Below are 27,131 nucleotides of genomic sequence, written 5' to 3' on the forward strand. Positions count from 1 at the left end.
TGCAACGCGTCTCGCGTCCGTCTCGTCTCGGAGGGACGAGATAAGAGACACCCGCGGGATGCGTTGTGGGTGCACGTTGCACGTTCTGTCTTTCGAGACGAGATAAGAGACACTCGCGGGATGCGTTGCGGGTGCTTTGATGATTATATATCTGGTTATCCTGCTGGTGTCTATATCAAAAAAATGTATATTTATAAACAACATGCATCTTTCATCATGTCGTGTCCAAATTAATTCACAAACTATTATTAAGGGTGGTGATCAATTGAGATTTGTTAGCCTAATTGAGAATTGAGATACATTATCAGTCAATTATTTTTATAATATAAGTGGTCTAGAATTTGTCACATGGAAAATATTTTTAGATTAATTAATTATGAAAGGGAAGAATGGTAATTTCATGGTACATTTTATTCAATAAATATTTTTTTTATTTTTTTTATTTTTTTCAACTACATATACAGTTTATGTCAACTACACAACTACATATACAATTCATGTCAACTATGTGTACAATCCATGTAAACTACATATACAATTCATGTCAACTATACACATATAATGTCAACTATGTATAAAATCCATGTCAATTACATATATAATACATGTCTACTACATAGATATAATAATGTCAACTACATATATCTATATATATTATATGTAGAATGTTGTTGTTGATATAAATAATATAGGTCGTTGACATGAAAATATTTATTATTGACATTAATTATTTGTAAAATGTAGTTGTTGACATAATAGTTGATATAAATAACGTTTGATGTTGACATTGTAGTTGACATAATGTCTCTGTAGTTGATATCGCGAAAATGACAATTATGCCACCTAGTTGACATAATATCTCCGTAATTGACATCGCGCAAAAATTGTGAATGAGTGACTGAAAATACATATTAATTCTTAATTAGATCCAAAAATTTCCACCTAACAAAATCCTATTAGAAATTTGTAAATGTTCGAAAAAACAAGACAGCCCATGTGGACCAATGACTATATTAATATCACATGACCCTATTAGAAATTTGTAAATGTTCGAAAAAAACAAGACTGCCCATGTGGACCAATGACTATATTAATATCATGGGATCTGTTGACCAACGATAACTCATGCTCTACTACACTTTCTTTTCATAATTGGTAGTATACTTTATGTTGTAAATAATATGCATACATAGGACTAAATCAAAAATTAATAATAGTAACAATCAATCCTTAGAACTACACAAAATAAAATTAATCCAGGTATAAATTGGTGTTCCTAAAATAAGTTTTTTTTTTATCTCTATAAATTGGGATACCATGTCTGACTAAATAGTCCATCAAAAAGAGAGAAAATGACAGCTCTACTACTTTTCTCTTTCTTCATCCTAGTCTTCTTCCTCAAAAAAAACTCCACCCATTCATTCGCCTTAAAAAAGAAGCCACCACCGTCACCACTAAAGCTTCCGGTAATCGGAAATTTCTACCCCGCCGGAAGCCTACCCCACCGCTCCTTCCAGGGTTTTTTCTTTTTTTGTTCTAGGATGCAATTATCATTCCTCGGTTGTACTGAACTTTTTTTTTATTCCGCGTTCGGGAGAGACACATGACCATCATGCTTCTCCTTTTAATGAAACGCATGACAATTATGCGTCTTTAAGGGAGGCGCATGAGGGACATGCGTCTCTCAATTTTTTCGAATTTTTTTTAACGACGCATAAGCTTCATGCGTCGTATAAAGTGACGCATCTCCCTCATGCGTCTTTTATTTTTTAAAATTTCACGGACGACGCATGAGCGTCATGCGTCGTAAAAGGAGACTAATTTGCTTAAATCAGTACCGAGAAAGGCAGAATAGGCAGAATACGCGAGAGAAAGAGAGGCAAACAAAACTCGGCGATTTCCTTGGAGATTTCTTGGCGATATTCCGTCATATTCCGTTAAGTTTCCTTCAATCTTTCAACATTTCTCCATTATTTGTAGTTTATTTGCATATTATTAGGGTTTTTGATAAATTTATTTTAAACTTACTAAATTAGGGTTTATAGAAAAAAATTGTCTCTAATTGTTGTTGGTTTATATATATATTTGCAGAAATCATGCTAGTATTCGTGAGTTTATATTGGGGTGGTAGAATAGTTCAACTTCCTCAAGTGGGCATTGGTTATGATCCACCTCGTGCGAGAGCCTCCGTCGTATTGAATTCGTGTATTTCATTTTCTGAATTAGTTGCAATGATATATGATAAGATAAAGATAGATTCAAATCTACACTCCATCGATATGTCATGGAGGCATTGTTTCTTGGGTACCGCGAGTTATATATGCACTAGGGTTGACAGTGTGATGTTTATGTTCAATGAGACTTTAAATTCTACTCGTCATATTGAATTATTTGTTGAGTATGTGTCTGTTGGAAATGCCTTAATCCCACCGGTTGTTGATTATGGTGTTGGATCATCTACGAGGGTTGAACCTATGAGCATTGATTGCGGTATGAATGAGCAAACAGATGTTGCAGATGCTGTTGATGTTGGATTGAATACTGAAGAGAATGTTCAAGAGCATATTGATGTTCATGTGATGTTCAAGAGCATATTGGGGTTGACAGTGATGACAGTGTGATGTTTCTGCAAATATATATATATATAAACCAACAACAATTAGAGACAATTTTTTTCTATAAACCCTAATTTAGTAAGTTTAAAATAAATTTATCAAAAACCCTAATAATATGCAAATAAACTACAAATAATGAAGGAATGTTGAAAGATTGAAGGAAACTTACCGGAATATGACAGAATATCGCCAAGAAATCGCCAAGGAAATCGCCGAGTTTTGTCTGCCTCTCTTTCTCTCGCGTATTCTGCTTATTCTGCCTTTCTCGGTACTGATTTAAGCAAATTAGAGACGCATGATGCTCATGCGTCTCCTTTTACGACGCATGACGCTCATGCGTCGTCCGTGAAATTTAAAAAAAATAAAAGACGCATAAGGGAGATGCGTCACTTTATACGACGCATGACGCTTATGCGTCGTTAAAAAAAATTCGAAAAAATTAAGAGACACATGTCCCTCATGCGTCTCCCTTAAAGACGCATAATTGTCATGTGTTTTATTAAAAGGAGACGCATGATGGTCATGTGTCTCTCCCAAACGCGGAATAGAAAAAAGTCCAGTACAACCGAGGAATGATAATTGCATCCTATAACAAAAAAAGAAAGAAAAAACCCCTCCTTCCACTCTTTATCTAAGCGTTACGGCGAGGTGATGCTACTCCAATTCGGCAGCAAGCCCGTCGTTGTCGCCTCCTCGGCCAGGGCAGCCCGAGAGATAATGAAAAACCAAGACCTAATCTTTGCAAGCAGGCCCAAGTTTAGCATCGCCGACAGGCTATTGTACGGCGGCAGAGACGTCGCTTTCTCTGCCTACGGCGACCACTGGCGGCAGGTCATGAGGATATCTATTTCATCTCCATAAATCTAGAATATACTATTATTTAATCTTTGTCATTAATTTAGCATAAGATATCTCTTTGTATACACACGTATTTTATCATAGGGCAAATAACCAAAAAATAACATGAAATTTGATCAAATTATGGTTCATCTTGCATCTTTACAAATTAGCGAGAAAATCTGAAATTTGGATTTGTTATCATAATGAAAAATTTTAATTGCCTAAGTGTAATATATTGCTCAACCAAATAATGTCGTTTTCTTTATTAATAGACAACATTATTTAATTCATCGATGACTATGGCTACATATGATTTCTTGACTGTCACATTGGATAAATCCAAATTTTCCGATTTTAAAATTTTGGATTAACCAAAACCTGATCAAACTTTATAGTTTTTCTGACAATTTGCCCTTATAAATATTTGATAAGAATTAATAAATAAAAACTACTCCCTCCGTCCCACAAAAATATGCACTCTTTCATTTTTAGTCCGTCCCACAAGAATATGCACTTTTCAATTTTAGAAACTCTTTTATCTCTTATGAGGTGGGACCCATTTCCAAGTAACAATACTTTAATTATTGTTTCTCTCTACCTCTCTCTTATTTTACTAATTTTGCATTAAAACTTGTGTCGTCCCCAAAGTGTATATTCTTTGTGGACGAAGGGAGTATTAACTATTAAATGACAATTCTTCCTTCTCTCATGCTATTTCTCCGTTTCTTCTCTATTTATATTTTATTTGATTTATTAGGCTCGGAGCATGTGCGTGCTACAGCTCCTCAGCAACAAGAGGGTTCAATCCTTCGGCGAAATTCCATGAAAGTACCTCATGGGAGCTCTTATCCGCCATTTGTACCCGCAAAAGAAAAATTTCCAATGAAGGGAAAGACGCGAGCGCCTCTCGCGTGTTTAACAAATAAAACACGCGTCTCTCTCTCGCGTGTATAAAGAAAGACGCATCACCGTGTCGCGTCTTTTAGGAACACGCATGAGTCTCATGCGTGTTTTATTATCTAACCATCTTACTGCTCATATATATATATCAATGATCACACAAGTTAGTTTCGCTGAAAATAGAAACGAAGAAAAGAAAAAATCTCTTCCTCTGTAACCTTCTCTTGTGTTTCTATATTTGAGATCACATACATATATGCAAGTGTCTGCATATCATGTCGTGGGCACACTCATAACCAATTCAGATCTAACAAATGCAAAAACGATATAGCAGAATAACAAGGCTGCCACCACTTAGCTCCCTTCTCAAATCTTATTAACATCTTCATCAAGACAATCACCACCATCGATCCTTCAATAGCTGCATTCATTTAATCAAGTATCTAAACACGCATGAGACTCATGCGTGTTTCCTAAAAGACGCGAAACCGTGATGCGTCTTTCTTTATACACGCTCCCTTCATTGGAAATTTTTTTTTTGCGGGTACAAATGGCGGATAAGAGCTCCCATGACGTACATTCGTGGAATTTACCCTCAATCCTTCCGACGCATTCGAGAAGAAGAGACGTCGCTGATGATTGAGAAGATCAAGCGATCTTCACCGGGGGTTGTGAACTTGAGCAAGGTGTTCATGGATCTGACAAACGATGTCGTATGCAGGGCAGTTCTAGGGAGGACGTACAGCGGCAAGGATGGAGAGAGGGATTTTAATAAGATATTGGGGAAGTTCATTGAGATGTTGGGGAAATATGATGTGGGAGACTTCGTGCCATGGTTAGGTTGGATTAACCGTGTGAATGGTGTTGAAGCACAAGTTGAAAATGTTTTTAAAATGTTGGATGAAATTCTGGAGGGTGTGCTTCGAGAATATAGGATGAAGAAATTAAGTGATGATGCAGTCATGAATTTTGTAGATGTATTGCTTGAGTTTCAAAGAGAGAGTAAGGATAGTGATCCTGTTGACGATGATCAAATCAAAGCCCTTATCCTAGTAAGTACCTCGTCTTTATTATATCTAGTAATTTAGTCATTTGCATATCAACTTAAAAATTTGTCTGCCTGTAAACTGTCGAACTCAAATCATTAACATTTTGCGACAATAGCAATGTATACGTACCGACTATTAAATCAAGAACATTTATTATCTCAAAATTTCATACTCGAATTATGATGAACGAATGTTGGTTGCAGGACATGTTTGCGGCCGGAACTGACACGATGTTCATAGCATTAGAGTGGACCATGGCCGAGCTTATAAGAAATCCAAGATCCATGAAGCTACTTCAAAACGAAGTGAGACATGTAGCTAGAAATAAGAATGGGATTGATATTAATGAGGATAACTTAGACAAAATGCCGTATCTAAAAGCAGTATCCAAAGAGAGTCTAAGGATTCATCCACCATTTCCATTAGCCCTCCCTCGTGAATTAACTCAAGACACTAATTTACTTGGCTACGACATCCCACATGGCGCACTCGTGTTGGTCAATTGTTGGGGCATCTCAAGGGACCCGTCGTTGTAGGAGAATCCAAATGAATTTTGCCCTGAAAGGTTCCTTGATACGAGCATTGACTATAAAGGTTTAGACTTTGAGATGATTCCCTTTGGTTCTGGAAGAAGAGGTTGTCCCGGCATCGCATTTGCAATGTCGGTATACGAGCTTGCACTATCGCGACTGGTTAACGAATTCGACTTTGGATTGCCTAATGGAGGTAGAGGGGAGGATTTGGACATGACTGAAGCCCCTGGCGAGGTAGAGGGGAGGATCTGAACATGACTGAAGCCCCGGGCATTATTGTCCATAAGAAATCTCCTTTAGTTGTGGTTCCTACTTCTTGTTGTTAATTCGTCATGTCTAGGTTGCTGAATCTCCTATGTAAAATTGCATCCGGTGTGTAATTTATTGAAATAAAAATAAGGATTTATTCGGTACAGGAATTAGAATTAGAATTGAAATTTGAAATTAAAATAAAATTGGAATTAGCAGTAGCACGACTTGCTGCAATGAAAAGACAAGCATGTGACTGAGAGTCAACAGAGGGAAATGAAATGGCTCCATTCTAGATAGAGAAAATCTAGAGCGAGAGAGGGTGAGTGATATCCAAATCAACAGTAGAGTTCCTGCTGAGCAACCTGAACGAAGGGCCAAGTGGTGGAGCTGGAGAAGGACCTCAGCATCTTCCGCGCCTTTCTCAAGAGCGAGGGCATCCAGTCGCTCGTCCGCAGCATCCGCGACGTCGTTTACGTGGTCGAAGACATCATCGACGCCTTCGTCACTCAGGCCACCTATGACAAGTCTCGCAATTACTTCTTTCAAGTCCACCATCAGCCTCCACGCCATCGGCAAACAGGTCGAGAGCGTGCGCCAGAAGGGCAGATCCGAATTCGCCCTCCTCATCGTCTCCGACGAAGACCGATACGGGAAACCTGAGGTCAACTCGACTCTTTATATTAAATTTTTCCTTTTGCAGAAAAAATAATCTCAAAATATGACTAAAACTAGCCTAATTTAGCTTGAAATCTTTTGAAACAGGTTCGGCCTCCAAGGCTGAAGGATGTGGTTGGTTTCGTAGATGTGAGCACAGAACTGATACAATGTGGTTCGGCCTCAACATTACCAGTTGCCTGCTACTCTCAGGAGCCTCACGCTGTTGGAGTTACATGTCTACCCTCGGGTTGCTGGAGAATCTCGAGGCGCTTAAGCTGAAAGATAAGGCGTTTGTGGGGAGGGGGTTGGAGAGCGTTTCCATCGCCTCGAGTTCTTGCACCATTTCCCGCGTCTTAAAGGCCTTGTGAGCATCTTCTTGAGATCCCATCTGAGTTGGCTGAGATACCGAGCTTCCAAAAACTGGAGTTGCATATTTGTCGAAGTGCTGCTGCTTCTGCCAAGCTCATCAAAGATAAAAAGGCAGTGTTCAATTCAACCTCTCTATATTTCCAGCTACTGATGATCTTCCTTGACAGGTAACTGATAGAAGTCCTAAGCTTAGTATTTCAACTTAAAATTAATTGGTGATAAGATTTATGTATACTGATTGATGTATGTGAAACTTGGTAGTGCAGAACGTGATTCTAGTTTGTTTGTTTGTGTTTCATTTGCTAATGCTCTCCTTCAAACCTTTTAAGGTGAACATTGGATGGATTTGACTTGATTCAGTCTATAGTCCACAAATCCGCTCTAATAATAACATGATAGAAGTTAATGTGTTTTCAACTTCAAACTTGTTAAACTAGTGTATTAACACTCACTCCATATGATTGCACTTTGCTGTCAAGAAATTCAAGATGTTTGCATAGGTCTTGCTATCTTGATCGTGTGGAATAAAGAAGATGTATTCCCCAATTATTTACTATTAATATGAGCCCAACAATTTTCAATACCGATCCTCCTAACTAATTAGCATCATAATTGTCCTTTATAAGTTGTAAAAATATTTCAAAGATATACTCCTATATAAGTATAATATTTCTAAATACATCTACGAAGCTATACATTAGCCAACTTTCATGTCTTTGAAGAGTAAAATTCTGTTACGTTTTATACTTTATACTAAGTATTACAGTTATTTGTGTGTTGAATGGTGATAGAGTATAAACTTCAATCTTTTTTCTAGAAAAAGGAGAAACTATGGTGAGTTTTCTCATCGAATAAGTCCTAATTTCCTACGCTATGAAGAAAATACATGAGTTTGTACGAGTTAAATTTGATCCAACGACTCCATGAAACTCAACAAAATGAACTAAGTAATCCTCATTTATAAATATCCAATTTAGTAAACAATTGTAATTAAAATGCCAATAGCTCCACAAGAGTTGGTGCACACACTAAAAGACAATCCTCAAGGCCGGCATTTATAACAATATATAGTCATGTTCATCAACTTTCAACAATAACACAAATATGCCAAATTTTCCTTGAAATCTCAGCCCCTCTCCATATGATCAAAATGGAAGCCACAGATCGGATGTTCAACCGCCGCCCTATGCACGAAGGCCGGCCACTGATCGGGCTTCAGAAAAAATCAACAGAAACGAAGCATGCTACGAATCAAATACCCGATTTAACCAATTTAATGAACGACATGTTCTTTGGTACAACAAACGGCAAAGATGAGAAGAAAGTAGGATTAGCGGTCCGCGACCGCTGTGGCGATGATTTTGATTCGAGCACAAGGAGCGTGAGCAGCAGGCAGACTCAGGAGTGGTTGGAGGAGGCCAAGAGGATGGTGGCCTCCTCCCCCTCCAGAGGAGGTGATTCTCCCTCGCGACTCGTCTCCTCACCGAGATTTGCCTCGTCGCAAGGCCGGCTTTCCTCGTCATCTATTATTGATAGAAGAGATCCTTTCTCCAGATCCGCTAGAAGGTAATCAAATAAATTTTAATTCAAAATTTTTAATCGAATACATTGAAATGCTGCAAGATAGTTCAGTTTACATTTTCTAGGTTATATCATTGAACGCATAGTATTTTGACCAATAATTCAAAATATTTCCCAGATGACATTTGTAATATTGTGAATATTGATTGTATTTTTAATCTGAATAATATCTCATTTTTACGACCGAATCAAACCTAATTAATTAATGCTTTAAAATTGTGTCACACGTAGGAATTGAATTTCATTGTTTCTCTAGTTTCTAACAAATATTACCACTTTTGACCATTTGCATATCATGCTCAAGATCAAAATCTATACCTTACGAATGACATTCGTGACTTTGTTTACAACTTACCATATTTTGAATCTTAATCTTACCTCATTTTAAAATCTCACATTAAACTCTCCCAATATAAAAATTAAAATTGATTGAACCTATTTGATTAATCTTTTGTCACACAAAATTAATAGGCACAGAGCAGGCCAAGGAATAAGTGGGGAGATTCTTTCCAGAACAGCAGCAAATCATACCCGAAACAGATCCGAATCCAATTTGGATCCTCCGCAACCCGATTCGGAGCCATCATCCCCTGCAGCCGACCTCAACAGCCCAAACAACAACCTAGGGGCCCCACCCCTCCCTCCCCGCCAATCATTCCACCGCAGAACCCGGTTCCAAACCGAACCAAGATCACCGCTGTCACACCCAATCACAACCAACCCTCCCGCCAATTCCATTTCCATTTCCAAACGAACTTTCAAAAACACCTCTCCAAATACCAATCAACAACTGCTCTCCCCGCCAAAGAACCTCGTCGAGTCGGCCCACCGGAGGTCACTGTCGTCGAGCACGTGCTCCGTGCCAGGCTCTGGCCTCCTCTCCCCGCCTCGGAACTTGGTGGAGTCGGCCCACCGGAGATCCATATCCTCATCCACCTGCAGAAACGACAAGATCTTTCAAGAGGACAATGTAGACAATGGGCTAGCCAAAACAAAAGTTTCAATGGATCAAGAACCGAACACCTCCTCGAAGGATCATGATTTCAATAGCTTCTTGAAAGATCAAAGACTCAAAATTGAGATGCTTATGAATGGAGAGATCAATGGAAAGGCCAAGATTGTGCTTTCTGGCCCCTCAAATAGTTGAGTGTTTTTATAATGCTATAATAAGCGTTTAAATCATTATATTTGGTCAAATTCTGATTAGTTTAGTTAACTTTTACAATTGAATATTAAATCATGAATTTTTTTCAACTATATATCCAATATGTGTATAGAACTACATTGTTTCATTTATATTAGTATTTGTTTTCATTATCTTTTTTCTTGTTTTATTTTAATCAGACAATGTGGTTTTGATCTATTTTTGAAATATTTATTGCTTTTTTTCTTCAATTTGTTGCTAAAGTATTAGTACAATTTTATTTTTCATTGATCTTTAGGTACAAGTTCAATGGTTGCAGCCACATGCTACGCGTGGCTGCTGGAGAACAAAAACGTCGCTAGCAGGAAGGAGGCAGCGCGAAACGACAATTTTGTCGAGTTTGTTGTGCCTGTTATGAACATGAGGAGAGGGAAAATGTGGAAGCAGCGCCAAGCAGCTTGGCTTTTCAATCATGCTGGACTTGATGCTTCTTCTCTGCTCTTTTCCAATGAGGTAGATCAAAATTCGATTTTTTGTTTTTGTATCAATGCTTCGTTTGGTTCACATCTGTGTGAACCAGGTCGACTTGGAGACGCTGATGATGGAAATGCAGCTGAGCATTCTAGTAATTGGAGAAGACATCCTCAAGACAAATGGCGAGGTTAGAATATGAGCTTCTTCGATACAATTAGCAGATATTTAGGATATGATAGTAGAGAACTGAAGGTAGGAAATGAATGACAAACCTTGGATGATTCATTTGATTAATAGGCATGTTATGATTGGCACACACAAGGCTTTCACACACTCAATAAGATCACACACACACTCACTGTTGTATGAGATCACACAATGCAGAAAACACACACACTCACACTTTGAGTATTGAAGATGATAATCTTGGAGAGAAAACTGGAAAACTCTTTATTGATTAAACTCTACTCTAAACTACATACACGGTGAGCTATTTAAAGCTCTATAATCAAGTAGCAACTGCTACTAACTAACTACAAGAAGAATCAAGAAAGCAAGAAGAATAACCGCTACATCTCAGCTAACTAACTGCTGCTCCAACGGCTAGTTCGGCTAGGTTGCTTCTACCTTCTCGGTTCAAGACCGAACTCCTTCCTCGGTTCAAGACCGAACTCCTTCTCGGCTTACAACCGAACTCTTCCTTCTCGGCCCATTCCAGCTCAACGCCGAGCTTCCTTACCGAGCTTCCATACCGAGCTTCCATACCGAGCTTCCTTACCGAGCTTCCTTACCGCTGAGCTTACCGACTTCTGCCTTCTTCTTCTTCTCGGCTAGTTCCAGGCTAGTTCCAGCTCGGTAAGCCGAGCTTACCGAACTCCTTTCTAGCCGAGCTTCTTCCAACTGAAATGAGCACTCCTTTATTACAATTCTCCACCTGAGGGCTCATCTCAGTTCTTGCACAAACATTGATCAATTTCTTGCAATGATCAAACTTGTCTCTACCTAGAGACTTTGTTAGCATGTCAGCCGGATTGTGCAAGGTGTTAATCTTAATCACCTTCACTCTCCCCTTTTCAATCTCATCTCTAATGAAATGCAACTTTATGTCTATGTGCTTGCTCCTTTCATGAAAACCCGGATGTTTAGCCAAGCACATAGCTGAGCTGCTGTCACAATGAATCACCATTGTCTTTTGGTCAAAACCAAAATCAGAAATCACTCCCTGAATCCAAAAACTCTCCTGTACGGCTGCAGTGAGAGCTATATACTCTGATTCTGTTGTTGAGAGAGCAACAACACTTTGCAACCCTGACTTCCAGCTGATTACAGTTCCAAACATGGTGAAAAGATAACCTGTTTGGGACTTTCTGTTGTCCAGGTTTGCAGCATAGTCTGCATCACAATAGCCCTGCACAACCTCCTCAGATTCACCTTCCCAGCTATTGAACACAATCCCCCAGTCCTTAGTTGACTTCATGTACCTCAATATCCACTTAAGAGCATTCCAATGCTCCTTCCCCGGGTCTGCCATGTATCTGCTAGTCACTGAGATAGCATGAGCCAAATCTGGTCTTGTACAAATCATAGTGTACATAACACTTCCAACCACACTAGCATAAGGGATAGCCTCCATCTCATCAGCCTCTTGCTTAGTTTTAGGGGCTTGTTCCTTTGATAGCTTAAAACTCTGGGACAGAGGAGTTGATGCAGCTTTTGCATTTTCCATTTTGAATCTCTGCAAAACCTTTTCAATATAGTCAGTTTGCAGCATCCACAGCTTCTTGCAGCCTCTATCTCTCTGAATATGTATGCCTAGGATCTTCCTTGACTCTCCTAGATCCTTCATTTCAAAGCTTGACTTCAGATCTTGTTTAACTTTCTGAATTTCTGTCATAGAAGGCCCTGCAAGTAGCATATCATCCACATAGAGTAATAGGTAGGCAACGAGAGTCCTGCCTGCCTTCTTGATGTAGATGCAATCATCATATTCTGACTTGGAGAAGCCAATCTTCTTCATCTGTGCATCAAACTTCTTATTCCACTGTCTAGGACTTTGCTTAAGTCCATAAAGACTTTTCTGTAACAGGCACACCTTGCCTTCTTCTCCAATCTTCACATAGCCCTCTGGCTGTTCCATGAAGATAGTTTCCTCTAGATCTCCATTGAGGAAGACTGTCTTCACATCAAGCTGTTGTAGCTCCCAGTCAAGCTGATTCACCACAGCCAATAGAATCCTAATCGAAGTGTGCTTCACAACAGGTGCAAACACTTCATTGAAATCGATTCCCTCCTGCTGTGTAAAGCCTCTAGCCACCAGCCTTGCCTTGAACCTGATTCTGTCTTTATCAGTGGTTTCTACCTTCTTTTTAAACAACCACTTGCAACTGATCAGCTTCCTCTCCTTTCCATCTGTATTCAGCTTGGATTTGTCCACCAAAATCCATGTTTTGTTCTTGAGTAAAGACTCTATTTCCTCATTCATGGCTTCAATCCATCTTTCTCTATCTTTACTCTGCATAGCTTCTTTATATGTGAGTGGATCTGCACCATCAATACCTTCAGCTGCACACAGAGCATAATACACAACATCAGAGAACTTTGTTGGTGGCCTTGTTTCTCTTCTAACTCTGTCCCTTGCAAGCTGATAGTCTCTGATTGAGTCTGATATAGACTCACCAGCCTGGTTGCCCTGAGTTGGAGCCTCTTCTTTATCTGAATCAGACTCACTCCCTGAGTCAATAACTCCACCTGCTCCTAGGCCAACCCCCACAGGCTCCACCTTGAAGAAATCACCCTCATCTTCATTGGAGTCCGGCTTATCTTTCAGGAATGGCATCTGATCCTCCAAGAACACCACATCCCTACTCACCAAGACCTTCTGCTTACCGGGCTCAATACACCAGAGCCTATACCCCTTAACACCTTTCTGATACCCCAGCAAGATACATTTCAGAGCCCTAGCTTCAAGCTTACTTTGCCTAGCATGAGCATAGGCTGCACACCCAAACACCTTGTATTTTGAGTAGTCACTGTGAGCTCCATACCACATGTAATCAGGAGTTTCAGATTTCAGGGCAGTAGATGGGCATTTATTGATGAGATAGGCTGCTGTATACACAGCCTCACCCCAGAATCTGCTGCTCAAACCAGACCCAAGAAGTAGGCACCTCACCCTCTCTAGGATTGTCCTATTCATCCTCTCCACAACACCATTTTGCTGAGGATTACCAGGAACAGTCCGGTGCCTCTTCATACCCTTCTCTTTACAAAACAGATCAAACTCAGCAGACAAGAACTCTAGGCCATTGTCTGTCCTTAAGCATTTAACACTTCTACCCTTCTCTAGCTCAACCTCCTTACACCATATCTTGAACTTTGTGAGTGTTTCAGATTTTTCTTTAAGAATATATACCCACAACTTCCTTGTATAGTCATCAATGATAGCTAGATAATACTTTCCTCCACCAATTGAACACACCGGTGAAGGCCCCCAAAGATCACTATGTATGTAGTCTAAAGGGGCTGTAGAAGAGTGAATACCTGTAGGATAGGGTGCCTTCTTAGCCTTTCCAAGTATACATTGCTCACAGGGGTCCATCTTGTTGAAATCTCCAGAGATCAGACCCTTCTTGATGAGTTCTTTCAAGCTTCCTTCGGCTGGGTGGCCCAATCTCTTGTGCCATAGCATTATGGAATCATCTGACACTGCATTGCTTTCTCCATCAACAGCCTTAGCCTTCAGATAATAGAGAATATGCTCTCTGTCAGCCTCCATCATCACTGCATCTCCAGATTTCACAAACAATTTTCCTTGACTCATCAATATGGTGAACCCTTTCTGTTCCAGCATTCCCAATGAAATGAGGTTCCTCTTCACTTCTGGAATATACCTCACCCCAGTTAGGATCTTTATAGAGCCATCTTGTAGGCTTAGCTTTACCTTCCCTATTCCTTTGATCTGACAGATGTGGTTATTACCAAGAACAACCGTACCCGATGCTTCTTGAAGATCATGAAACCAGCTTCTATTGGGGCACATATGGAAGCTGCACCCCGAGTCCATTATCCACCTATGGCTGACCCCACTATCACTGATATTCATGAGTTGAGCAGGGGGATCAGCACTCTCCACACAATCAGATTGATTGTGTCCCTCAGAGGCCATCTTTCTCTTCCATGCATGACAATCTTTCTTCAAATGTCCAGGTTTCTTGCACCAATAGCAGGCTCTGGTTTCCTTCTGAGCATCAGAACTTGAGGGTTTAGGGCCCTCAAACTTCTTCTTGAAGTTCTGCTTCTTGAACTTCTTCACATTCAAGGCCTCTGCAGCTTGAACATTGGAGCTTGCAGAGCCTCTGTTGGCTGTCTTCTGGAGTTCTTTGGCCATCAAGGCTGAATAGACTTCTGCATAGGTGATAGGTTTATCTCTTCCATAGATAATTGCATCACTTAGCTGGTCATACGAGCTAGGCAAGGCATTCAATGTGAGAATGGCCTTATCCTCATCTGAGATCTTGACATCAACAGATCCCAGGTCATCAATGATCTTGTTGAACTCCTCTAGCTGCTCAATGATGGACCTATCTCCAGAAAAACTATAGGCATACAGCCTCTTCTTGAGATACAGCCGGTTAGCCAAGGATTTGGCCAAGTAAACTTCATCTAACTTGTCCAAGATCTCCACCGCAGTCTTGGCTTCTTGAACTTCCCTCAAGACCTTATCTCCAAGGCACAGAATCACTGCAGAATGTGCCTTGAGCTGCATCTCCTCCATCTTTGCCTGAGCTTTTTCATCAAGCACTGGAGCCTTTCCTTTCTCCTCTGGTTTTGCAAGAACTGCCGCCAAGCCTTGTTGAATTAAAACCGCCTTCATCTTCATCTTCCACAGGCCATAATCATTCTTGCCTGTGAACTTTTCTGCATCAAGCCTTGCTGCCATCTCTGAAACCGTTTGATCCTCTGCAAATCAGTTTCAATATCCCTTTCCCACAGACGGCGCCACTTGTTATGATTGGCACACACAAGGCTTTCACACACTCAATAAGATCACACACACACTCACTGTTGTATGAGATCACACAATGCAGAAAACACACACACTCACACTTTGAGTATTGAAGATGATAATCTTGGAGAGAAAACTGGAAAACTCTTTATTGATTAAACTCTACTCTAAACTACATACACGGTGAGCTATTTAAAGCTCTATAATCAAGTAGCAACTGCTACTAACTAACTACAAGAAGAATCAAGAAAGCAAGAAGAATAACCGCTACATCTCAGCTAACTAACTGCTGCTCCAACGGCTAGTTCGGCTAGGTTGCTTCTACCTTCTCGGTTCAAGACCGAACTCCTTCCTCGGTTCAAGACCGAACTCCTTCTCGGCTTACAACCGAACTCTTCCTTCTCGGCCCATTCCAGCTCAACGCCGAGCTTCCTTACCGAGCTTCCATACCGAGCTTCCATACCGAGCTTCCTTACCGCTGAGCTTACCGACTTCTGCCTTCTTCTTCTTCTCGGCTAGTTCCAGGCTAGTTCCAGCTCGGTAAGCCGAGCTTACCGAACTCCTTTCTAGCCGAGCTTCTTCCAACTGAAATGAGCACTCCTTTATTACAAGGCACAATGAATAAAAAGGAAATGAAAGCAAAAATTCATAGAGCAATAGAGACTTGGAGTAGTACTAAATTTGAAATCATTGAGTACACAAGAGTAATTTTGTCAATGAAAAATATATAGAAGACCTATGACTTGTTTTAAAGATGTGGGCTTTTGCACAATTATTTACACAAAATAACTAATAGTACTACTACTATTTGACAATAATAGAAGAGTAAAACTAAAGTATCAAGCAAAAGAATGGAACTGATGTAGGAATGATCATTCTATTCGCACCTCCATTCCATCATACAAAGCATGTCGTTTAGGTTTTAATGCGTACTTTTGTGTCTCTAGGTGGGCTCGGCGTGTACTGTTCTAACTGATAACTACTGTGAGGATGCATATGACCTCCTTCAGACACCAATGTTGAAGAAGCTACTGGTGAGAAAGTTCTTGCAATTTTACCAAGATTAGCCTCTTTTGATAGGATTATTTTGCAAGAAAATGATGGGAATTATGCTATCAGATGGCAGGTATTCTGTTGGACACACAAAACTTGAGCCCTTCTCCCAAACTGTCAATGACTAGAGATGCTGAGGCAGTTCAGCTTCTATCAGTTTCCTCTACACCCAACTATAGGAATACTCTTTTTGATCACTGTAATTCTTTAAATTACCTTTTCATCATTTTCATTCTAAGTAATTCTTGATGAGGAATAATAACCAATGTTGAGTTACTTCTTGTTGCAGTGTTTCAAGATCACAGAGAAGCAGATTTCTATGAAGTTATGTGTAGGGTTTATGGTAAACCACCCAATGAAAGTAAGTCATATAGCCTTAACAATATTACTAGCATTTTCTTGATAAATAAATAGAACTTTTAGTACAAACAACCTCTAATGATGTCTTGCTTTCTTTTTTTGCAGTTGATTGGAAAAATGAATCACCAAGGGAGCGTAAAACAACCTCGGAGAAGATCTCCCCTAACAAATTGATTGGACAAAGTGATGATCATAAGAACAGGGATGCAACAAATGACACAAGAATGAAGAAAGTCTCACCTGTTTCAGGTGAATCAAGTCATAGTTTGTAACTAACTTTGTTACTAAGATAGTTTGTTGTATCGAAAAAGTTGGCTGATTTTACTTCTTTCATTACAGGCAAACCGACAGTGTCGCCTCCGGTCCAGAATCCAATCAATGAACAAACAAAATCGAACGAGGCCAATCGTGGCAAGAACAGAAACTTTTTTGCTAGACTATTTGGCTTCGGTTCAAAGTAGTTCAAGAATGTGGATTTTGTCTAGTGCATTGAGGCTCTATAATTGGACCCTCCATACTTATTTGGAGTGTTCTAAGTTTTTTCTTGAATATTTTTTTGTTTTTGGAATCAGACAATAACCTAAGAAATGAGTTTTCCAAATGTATTGTTATATGTTCATCAGTCACAAAATGAAGAGACAGATATATTCACACCTTCATCACTACCCTCTCTCAGCTGTCCAAGTCATTGCAAATCTTTAGATAACCTATAACATCAACAATTAGTATGTTAAATTACATCACAATAGTCCATTTATTAGCTCAGTCCAACTATAATAATCATTTCTATAAACCGGCCATATGCCGGTTTCAAAATATCGATTATTTTAGTAGAGACTATATATTTTAAAATATCGATTTCAAAATTTTGAGACAATATGCAATAACTTGGAAATTCATTAATATATATCCATTTCTTTAAATTGAATACTACATGTATACTTTTTTGCTCAATTATCAAGGCCAGATCAAGACACAGGCTTCAAAAAATTTATGAAAAAAAAATCAAACATGGGATGCCTCTAGATGGGAGATTATGGGGTATGTCTGTTATCCAATCTGTCTACTTCAATCATGCCACTAATTTTCAAGAAACCAGCTGTAAAACTATCTTCCAAACTCCAATCTCAATAGGTGGAAGAGGCCCCCCTTCTCCCCCATGTGCTCACTTCACCCAATCTTGCTCCAAACAATATGGCACATCAACATCATTGTCACACAACTCTTGACCCTTTTCCTTTTGACATCTCCTTTTCTCACTCCACTTTCCATGCATAAAGAAACAGGCAAAAATCCGGCGAACCACTAGCCGGATCAGACGACAACGGCGACGACGAAGAAGAAGAAGACAAGAAAGTGGGCTTGAATATAAACAGAGCATGCCTTAGGCCAGGACAAAACAACCAATCATGGACATCCCAATAAACCTCAATCCTTCCTTTATTGAAATGAATGGATTCATTCCCTCTAAACTTCCACTGCAGATGCTTCACTTGCATCACCAAATGCCCATCAATCCCAATCTCCATCTCCGGCTCCGGCGCCACTCCTCCGCCGCCGCTGCAAGATGCTCTGTTTTTGCACTCGATTGAAACCTCGTGAAGACTCCCCTTTTCATGAAATTTGAGCCTTGTTACGAACTTCCTCTTCCCAAAAATGTGTTCTTTTCTCGAAACCAAAACCGGGTCGATCAGGGAGGGCCTGCAGCCGGTCTTCCGGAAAGCATCATTCCTCAAATCCCCGACCAGCAGCGTGACTTCGCCGCCGCAGACGACGGCGACGTAGTAGTCGGAGACAGGCTCTGTTTCGCCGTTGAATCGGGCGGCCTTGAGGTCCCAGAAGACGTCGACGGCAAACCCGTCGACGGCGAAGCGTTTGGAGCCGTGCTTTCGCCAGAAATACCATGGCTTGAGCTCGATTTTGCAGGCGTCTGCCTCTCCGTCCCCGTCGCCTTCGACGGAGATGGAGAGGCCGTGGAGGAGGAGATTCTTGCACCATGTGAAGGTGATCAGGCGGCATTGGTCGGCCAATTTGGTGCGGTAAACCGACATGGAAACATTCTGGCCTGATCTCGTGATGGATGGAGAGAGGTTGCTGGTTTTCTCCATCGATGAGAAGCAAGCTGGGATTCCGATTTGATCGTGCATTGTTTCTCAAAAAGATTGGATTTTTAATGGTGTTTGGGGATGAAATGCGAAGTGTGTGTCCAAATCTCACACACCCAGGAAAAAAAGATTGGATTGTTAGTGGTTTTTTGGGATGAAATGTGAAGTGTGTGCGTAACTCTTTACACACCCAGAAAAAAAGATTGGATTTTTAGTGGTTTCTTAGGGAAGAATCAGTTTGTCGGTGGGAGTGTGAATTAGATTGGAATGGATACATGAGATGATGAGAGGTAGAGGGAGGGGAGAGAGAGACTGAATGGGGAAAGAGTTGCCAGAAGTTTTTCTTGGCAGCATTGATGAAAAACTTGAGAAAATAATGGTATTGAGTTTTGAAGTGGCAGAGCATAGAGTCAAGAATCAAGATTCAATCAATCCTTATAATATAATGCAATAATGGGTATGCTTTTGTTACCTGGCATTTACTCATATTTATAATCTTTTTTGTTTCTTGTTATTTTTTTTAAATGTCTATATACGTGGCATAGTAAGCTGGGTGTTTTCTTGCAGCAAAAGGTCGCCTAGGCAGCTCCCACACTTCAACCCGACATCATGTGAGGGGTTGAATTAGGGTACGCAGTAACTCGTTATGAGGATGCTTTAACCCACCGACTGTCAGAAGCCCATCTCCCAAGGCATTATACTTGTGTCTGAGAAATGAAAGCAACTACACGACAGTAGTAGGATTCGAACTCAAGCTCGTTGCATAAGCTTGGGTGTTTTCTTTTTGGCATAGTAGGTAGTGAATTAAATAAATGAAATAGAATAAAATAGTAGCTTACTGTTATTAATGTTTCTCTGGTTTCATGGCAAAATTTTATGGTAATTTTGAACCTGACCAGCTTTACTAAATCCAACGTTGGCTTGATTCTGTTGATAGTTAAAAAGAAGTGCAAATCTCATCTTCATCACCAGATTTGAGGCATTGTTTTCATCAATTTTACTGATTTGACTCCTAGAAAAAAATCACTCTGAGAGTTAGCATTTCAATATGTGGGGTTTACTTTTTTTTTCTTAGTACTTGATGGTTTTGATATAAGATAAGATCAAATGTAGGGTCACTACTTATTGTTTAGTGCAAATAATCAATCTTACACCCATTATATCCATATTAGTTTATCTAAAGAGTCTCAGCTTTCTTGATTGGATAAAATGATAGCCTTATTTTAAGGATAAATCATATACTACTAAGTTGCTCTATCCTTATTAGCATGTTTGCTTTCTACCTATTCCAGTGTTGAAAATAGCAAAAGATTGTTGATTGGCTGTGCAAAATCTTTAAATTTCTCTTCAAGAATATGGAGATGGAGGATGGCAATCTAATTTGTAGCATAATTCTTTGACTAAGAGCTGGCATGTAATAGATCTGGTCTGTAGAGAAATTCAATCTTGTCCGAAAATAATCTGGATTTTATGTTAGATTTATAATATTAGGTGCATTGTATCACAATATAACATGTGTATTATATTTGGTGGTGTTCTCCATACAAAAAATATTTAGTGATATTTTTGTACTATTAATTTCTGCCCAATGCATCTACAATTTTTGAAACTAGAACATAAAATTATTAACTTTTAATTATTTTCAATTATCACAACAGTCAAAATTAAAACTAATACGATAGAAACTTACAAAATGATGTGATTTTTTATAAAACGGCATTATTATATTGTGAGCGTTACAGCTTAAAAGACGTGATTTGCTGTCATGTCATATTTAATTTTATCAATTTAATTTCAATTTTAATCATTATAGACAAATGAAAATTTAAAAATTTAGGAAATTGAGCAGAAAAGTCCACTAAAAATTACTACTCGTACAATTTAAATTACAACTATCCCTAATATTAATAATGATCAATAACTATTAATTACCTCCATCATATTACAAAGATTAATTATGCTCCAGTTCCTTTTACTTGATAGTAGAATATAGTGTATCTTGTTTTTTTTCTCAACACGTATACTCTTAGTCCGAAAATTTTGGGTGACGCATATTTTTTATTCATATTCATCAAATACATTATACACATACTAGCTACATGGAGTATTTTTTTTTTCTTGATATGAAGAATAGTTTGATTTTAATAGGTCAAATTTGGTAATTAAATACTACAACTCGGCGGAAAAATGGCCGGTCATGACAGTTAGCAACAAATTCAAAAAATAAAATTCAAGCTATGCTAATTATATTACACACCCATCCATGAAAAATAATCTTATAGTAGAGTGTACAAATTTTAAAGCAAAACTAAAGAGATAGAAGAAAATGATTAAAGTATTTTTAATGTAAATTAGATGACCACCTTGTATAGAGACTAGTTTTATTGGCACGAAAATGGAAAAAATGAGAATAAATATTGTAGACAGGGCAGGGCTTATTATTAAAAGTGCAAATTGACGCAAATATTACTCCCTACAACCGAATGAATTCAACACTAATCAAGTGGGTCTGCCCAGCCCAGCCCAGCCCAACACAAGTACAGCTTGGGGCCTCATCAATTAAATAAATAAATTTAACATTAATTTATAATAATTTTTATAACCCTTTAGTATATTAAAATTATCATATGCAATATAAAATAAATTTATTATTTATTTTTAATATTTATGTTAGTATACATAATTTTATTTGAGTTGATTTTATTTTATCTATTATAAATAATATACTATATATTTAGTCTTTGGCCTAACATGCATGCACGCTATAGTACATATGATACTTACTATTGTAATATTTGTTGCAATTTAAGTATTTTTTTTATTGAGACATTTGTTTTTTTATAGGTTATTATTAAGATAGTATTGTATACTTTTATTATAATTTTATTTTGGAGGAAAGAAAAACAAATTCTCTAAACTTGCATTGTGGAGTACATATATTCAAGAAATGTAAAATTTTAATCAAGTAAAATGATAGTGTTTGGGTGATGCAAATGTTAAAGATGAAACTCTACAACCATTCAATAAGAAGCAATACCTTCTCTAATTTGTTTTCATTTTTTTTATTTTCTAATTATCTCTACAAGTTTATTGGTAGTAAGGCTATTTTATGTAAAAAAAGTTGAATTGGCCCATCGGATATTTAATTAAAGAAAGAAAAAGGGAAAAAAGGAATGAGAGAAATATAATTAGAGTACCACGTGTTTAAAATTCTACCATCATACTGCTTTTCATATGATAGTGGTTGCGTTTAATCACGACAACCCCCGCTATGTAACAATATAACACAAGCAGAGGATTCTCCCCATCTTACACATGTGTTTTTATTGAATGTGTCTTTGTTAGTATCTCATAAAATGTCTATTAAATTTAGATGTTAGTGTAGTGTTTTTTTTATTTGTCACTTTGTGTTTATTTGTGCAATTTGTATATGCATTTTATTTTCGTGCGTACTAATGTAATAGTAGGATGAAAGATATAGCTATACATGGTTTATGGTTCTATTTATTCATTATATTTTGTATTTATAATTTGAAACTCTTATCACACATGCATAGCACGGGTGTTAATACTAGTTGTACTAATCCAAATAGCTTGACAACTTGAGTGAGTTGACTCGAACTCAATGATGCACTGATGTTAATACTAGTTAGGCTATCTACAATGGCGCCTAGCGCACCGCCTAGCCGAGCGCCGGCGCTAGGCGGTCGCTAGGCGAACCATTGCAGCTTCCGAAAACCGCCGAGCGGTTTTTCGGAATTAAAAATCGCCTAGCGCTAGGCGGTCGACGGGCGCTGGGCGATGCGCTGGGCGATCTGCTCGGCGCCATTGCAGCGTCGGGATCGCCCAGCGGTTTTTTTGTTTTTTTTTTAAAAATTTTCGAGACACTATATATACGCGATTTGCACTTCATTTTCATTCGCACCACTTGTATTAACGAGTACTCTCTCTATCTTAATTTTGTAAAATGTACTTTTTTTAATGTAATTTTTATTATTAATGTACTTTTTTAAAATTTTAGTACTTTTTTAATTTATTGTACTTTTTTTAAAATTAAAATAGTATTATTAATGTTTCCCGTATATGTCTCGTAAATTAAATTCCGTATATTGTGTTATTAGTGATGTAGCTATTGATGTGGCTGGGCTATTTATGATATGGCTAGGCTATGGCTGAGCTATTTCTGATGTGGCAGGAGGATTTTTAGTATTGATGATGTGGCAGGAGGAGTTTGTGGCTGGGCTATTGCTGGGCTATCACCACTGTGGATACCCTTATACTAATCCAAATAGCTTGACAACTCGAGTGAGTTGACTCGAACTCAATGAGTTGGCCCGATTGACCACATGGACAGTTTAGAAAGTTCAGAAAACCTCAAGGGCCATTATGTTAAATCTCTATTCTGATATCAAAACCTCCTTGCTGTCTAACTAGGGTTTTGCAATCACGTCTTGATTCCATCCTCATTCCACAGGTTACTAATTTAGCTATAATTCCCCCCAATTTGTGTATTAATTGTTTTTACAGATTTCAAAATGGACTCTAATTTACCCCTTTTCCTCTTTAACTCCAGGTTTTTTTATCAGAGGGTTCGAAATGCAATCGCTGTATGGCAAATTTCGGCTGGTTACGAAGCAAACCATTAATTCGCTGAAAAATGTTAAGCTGAGCAAAGTCGCATCTACTGAATCGAGATATTTGGGATGCTCGATTAATCGGTGCTCGGGGTTCAGTTCTGAGCGTGCTTGTTCAAGCGCAGCATTTCTTTTGGTATAGTAATTTTGTTTCTCTTTTTTTTTCTGATGTTTGCTGATACATTGGATTGGAAATGTCGATAATTTTCTGAAACGTGTGTTTAGGGATGTCAATTTAGCCCGCAACCCGTGGGTTGGCCCGAATAGCCCGCCAAATTTATAGGGTTAGGGTTGAAAATTTCTAGCCCGATAAAATTACAGCCCGATTAGCCCGCACCCGATTAACCCGCAACCCGTTAGGGCCAGACCCGAAAACCCGATGGGCTGACCCGGAAACCCGATAAAATTTATATGGTTCTATTTGTTTTACTCTAATTCGACACTTCATTGATTATTTTATAATATAGATTACTGAAAAAATAACTTTCCATTTTATATATTAAATATATAAATTATATATTAAGTTTTTATTAATATAATAATAGATAAATGAATTAGAAACTTCAAATTCACTCAAAATATATTTAAATTTCTAAACATGCTTTAAAATTTCTTGTTTATGTTTTATTTTGCATAAATCTCAAATATTAGTATTTGATCATGTTTATGTTTGAGTTTAAGCATATATCTCAAATTTATAATAATTAAATATTTTACATTTTATAAATATAACTAATTTTCACCATTATTTATTAGATTGATCGCATGTTAATTTTATCGATAGCAACCCGATTAACCTGATGGGCTAGCCCGAAACCCGAGCTTTTAGGGTTAGGGTTGAACTTTTATAACCCGGAAAAATAAGAGCCCGATTAGCCCGCACCCGATTGACCCGCAACCCGAATAGGGTTGGCCCGAAACCCGGTGGGCTGGCCCGATTGACATCCCTACGTGTGTTTGTAGCAATTCAAGCAGCATACTCTGTTTTTTTTAGGGTATTATCTTTATTGATTTTTTTTTGCTGAAACCTTCAGTTATGAAGTTAGATTTGAAGCTCAGCTGAATCACTGTGATTTATCTAATTCTACTAGTGTAGATTGGTTTTGTGCTTGCTTCTTTTAGCTTGTCTCATTGTTTGAGTTAAGAATTAGAATTTTCTCTTCTTAACACAATATATTAGTTTCATTTTTCTTCTCTGTCTCATTGTGGATGGGTTTTTCTCTTTTAGTCCTTGCTAAGGCACTATTTTTCTGGTCCAGATTAAAGAATTTGGCACTAAAGTTGTCTCACCGGCATCCTCTGAAAGTTGTAGTCTAGCTTCAATGTTTCCATCCTACAAAGGCCTAAGCTTTGGAAACAAGTCAGCTTCTGCGGTATTCAATTCGCCATCTAGGAAATTTTCAACTTCAGGATCTACTCCTGAGAATGTTCCCACTGCATCTGAACTGCCTCCACGCATAAAATTTAAGAGGCTTGACAAAACTGCAAGGCATATAATGCAGGCACGTTTTTTCCGTTCTCATTTCACCTACTTTTCTTCATCATATAGTTGGGTATTATCATTGAATTCTGAGTTTGTTGCTTGCTTCAAGCCAACTACAGATAATTGATAAAGAAGCAGTTGAGGAAGTAAAATCAAACAGAGAGATACCAGAGATCAAGCCTGGTTACATCATCCAGCTGAAAGTGGTAATGATTCTTTTCCTGGAAAAGTCAAAATAAATTGGTTGTTTTAATTCTGTTGCTTCTTGGTGCAAACTTTGTTGCATGTTAATTTCCAAGATTCTTACTTATTTGAACTCACATGGGCTTGTTTTGACAGGTAGTACCAGAGAATAAGAGGCGCGTTTCAGTTATAAAAGGCATTGTTATAGCTATGCGTAATGCTGGTTTAAATACTACTTTCAGGATTAGAAGGCTTGTTGGAGGTGTTGGTATTGAAAATCTCTTCCCTCTGTGAGTAAACTATTCTTTCTGGCTTGAGTACTTCAATGAGTGCAATCTATACTGTATTATGAAAGCCACACCTCTTTTATGTGTGTCTTGGCATGTTGTACTGCATTTTAGCTCATATTTAGTATTGGTTTATTGAATTGTCAGTCATTGTGTTTCCCGATGTGCCCATCATTCCTAATACTAGGTCATATATTATAGCCAAAGTCCACTGTGTTTTCACTAAACCTTGAGTTTTACATGGTCATGGACTGTTTTCCTTTTTTTGAAGGACATTGTCCAGATGATATGAACTCCACTCTATTTATTCAAAATATTGAAGCCATATTGGCTCAAATGCCATTGACTTTTGTAATATATGTAGGACTAGGTACTCAAATAAGCTAACCACCTCTGATCTCTGTTTGCACCTCCTTCACATTGTTTCCTGCTCATTTCCCTTATATGAGTTTGTAGCTTTCTTTGAAATTCATTTAATGTTAGAAAATGTGGTGCATCAATGCTCAGAAACATCTCAAATGCATATAACACACTTTTGCCTCAAGCATATGTGATTGTTACTGAATCCATTTCTTCTTGTGACTTGTAAAAGTTTGTTACTAATTGGGTTGTAAAATGACAGGTATTCTCCAAACATAAAGGAGATAACAGTGTTGGACAAGAAGAGAGTGAGGAGGGCCAAGCTTTATTTTCTTAGAGATAAAATGAATCCACTTAGGAAGCATTAAATTCCTGCTCTGGCTAGTGGATAGGGGAAAAGTGATGACTATGTGCTGGTGGTGGCCACACTTTTGATCAGAATGATTTTAAAAACTAATAAAAAGTTATGTATACATTTGGTTCCTGGTAGCCAACAATGGGGAACCAATGTTTATGGAGAGAGAGAGAGAGAGAGAGGGAAAAGGAAGTGGAACGCTTAGCTAGCAACATGTTCAACAGTTGTTCTGATACCAGACTCAGAAAGATGAAGTTTATGGAATCATCTACAACATAAGTGCCACACTTGTGTAGTTGTCATTCATCTAATATGCTTCAATCATGCATGAGCTGTCATGTTTTCTTCTTCTTGTTCTTCTATTTATGGAAATGTTCCCATATCGTTGTTGATGAGTGCTAGAAGTAGAATTGAATCTGTTCTACATTTTTGAGATTTGTCGATTGACGATATTCTGTTTGCAACTAATATTGTGTTCATGTTATTTTTTCTTTGATGATGTGGAAATTACTGAGACATGGTTTTTAGGAGATTTGTCTTTAGTATGTGAATTCGGTGATGGCTTCATGAATTCTTGAAAAATAAAAAAGATTGTTCACGAGTTTGAAGATATGTTTGAACACGCAATTCTTGATGTTGCTAGGTTGTTTTTTGACTGCCTTGTCTAAAGTTATATACCATGTACCTAGAGATTTATGCCAATACATTTGTAACCATGTATCATCACCGCATTTGCCTTTTTAGCAAAACACACAAGAAAAAACATCTTTTTATCCCAGTGTCGTTGTCCCCTATTTAGGATCGTTTGGTAGTTAATTGGAATTAACTAAATTAGTTAAAATATGTTCAATTATTTAGCTTCAGATTATAATATAAATTATAATAGTAAAGG

At 38.2% G+C, this 27,131-nt stretch overlaps 4 protein-coding genes and 1 pseudogene across 4 annotated transcripts; 4 read left to right on the top strand and 1 right to left on the bottom strand.

The window, feature by feature from the left end:
- The first annotated feature begins 1,352 nt into the window (after positions 1–1,352).
- Positions 1,353–6,303, top strand: LOC121787012 (annotated as a pseudogene).
- Positions 6,304–6,403: 100 nt separating this feature from the next.
- On the top strand, positions 6,404–7,632 carry LOC121786314. Its single transcript, XM_042184924.1, has 2 exons — positions 6,404–6,850; positions 6,952–7,632. The coding sequence occupies exons 1-2, from the start codon at positions 6,707–6,709 to the stop codon at positions 7,123–7,125; spliced, it is 318 nt and encodes a 105-aa protein (XP_042040858.1). The 5' UTR covers positions 6,404–6,706; the 3' UTR covers positions 7,126–7,632.
- Positions 7,633–8,353: 721 nt separating this feature from the next.
- Positions 8,354–17,433, top strand: LOC121787788. Its single transcript, XM_042186628.1, has 9 exons — positions 8,354–8,781; positions 9,268–9,938; positions 10,239–10,453; positions 10,521–10,601; positions 16,367–16,453; positions 16,539–16,671; positions 16,762–16,833; positions 16,938–17,081; positions 17,172–17,433. Exons 1-9 carry the CDS (start codon positions 8,357–8,359, stop codon positions 17,291–17,293), a joined length of 1,950 nt encoding a protein of 649 aa, XP_042042562.1. The 5' UTR covers positions 8,354–8,356; the 3' UTR covers positions 17,294–17,433.
- Positions 17,434–18,088: 655 nt separating this feature from the next.
- On the bottom strand, positions 18,089–18,979 carry LOC121787790. The gene has a single exon (XM_042186630.1). It carries the CDS (start codon positions 18,977–18,979, stop codon positions 18,089–18,091), a length of 891 nt encoding a protein of 296 aa, XP_042042564.1.
- A 4,297-nt stretch (positions 18,980–23,276) lies between these two features.
- LOC121785821 (50S ribosomal protein L19-1, chloroplastic-like) lies at positions 23,277–26,707 on the top strand. The gene is made up of 6 exons (XM_042184270.1): positions 23,277–23,411; positions 23,511–23,707; positions 24,831–25,073; positions 25,174–25,260; positions 25,394–25,527; positions 26,147–26,707. The coding sequence occupies exons 2-6, from the start codon at positions 23,534–23,536 to the stop codon at positions 26,250–26,252; spliced, it is 744 nt and encodes a 247-aa protein (XP_042040204.1). The 5' UTR covers positions 23,277–23,411; positions 23,511–23,533; the 3' UTR covers positions 26,253–26,707.
- The last annotated feature ends 424 nt before the right edge of the window (positions 26,708–27,131 follow it).

The sequence above is a fragment of the Salvia splendens genome, chromosome 22 (genome assembly GCF_004379255.2).
Source record: "Salvia splendens isolate huo1 chromosome 22, SspV2, whole genome shotgun sequence".
Classification (NCBI taxonomy): domain Eukaryota; kingdom Viridiplantae; phylum Streptophyta; class Magnoliopsida; order Lamiales; family Lamiaceae; genus Salvia; species Salvia splendens.

Coding starts and splice junctions, on each gene's coding strand:
- LOC121786314 (XM_042184924.1), top strand. CDS start 6,707: ATGACAAGTCTCGCAATTACTTCTTTCAAGTCCACCATCAGCCTCCAC. Junction 6,851..6,951: donor ACCGATACGGGAAACCTGAG/GTCAACTCGACT, acceptor CTTTTGAAACAG/GTTCGGCCTCCAAGGCTGAA.
- LOC121787790 (XM_042186630.1), bottom strand. CDS start 18,979: ATGCACGATCAAATCGGAATCCCAGCTTGCTTCTCATCGATGGAGAAA.
- LOC121785821 (XM_042184270.1), top strand. CDS start 23,534: ATGCAATCGCTGTATGGCAAATTTCGGCTGGTTACGAAGCAAACCATT. Junction 23,708..24,830: donor CAAGCGCAGCATTTCTTTTG/GTATAGTAATTT, acceptor TTTCTGGTCCAG/ATTAAAGAATTTGGCACTAA. Junction 25,074..25,173: donor CTGCAAGGCATATAATGCAG/GCACGTTTTTTC, acceptor AGCCAACTACAG/ATAATTGATAAAGAAGCAGT.
- LOC121787788 (XM_042186628.1), top strand. CDS start 8,357: ATGATCAAAATGGAAGCCACAGATCGGATGTTCAACCGCCGCCCTATG. Junction 10,454..10,520: donor CTCTGCTCTTTTCCAATGAG/GTAGATCAAAAT, acceptor TGTGTGAACCAG/GTCGACTTGGAGACGCTGAT. Junction 17,082..17,171: donor GAAAGTCTCACCTGTTTCAG/GTGAATCAAGTC, acceptor CTTTCATTACAG/GCAAACCGACAGTGTCGCCT.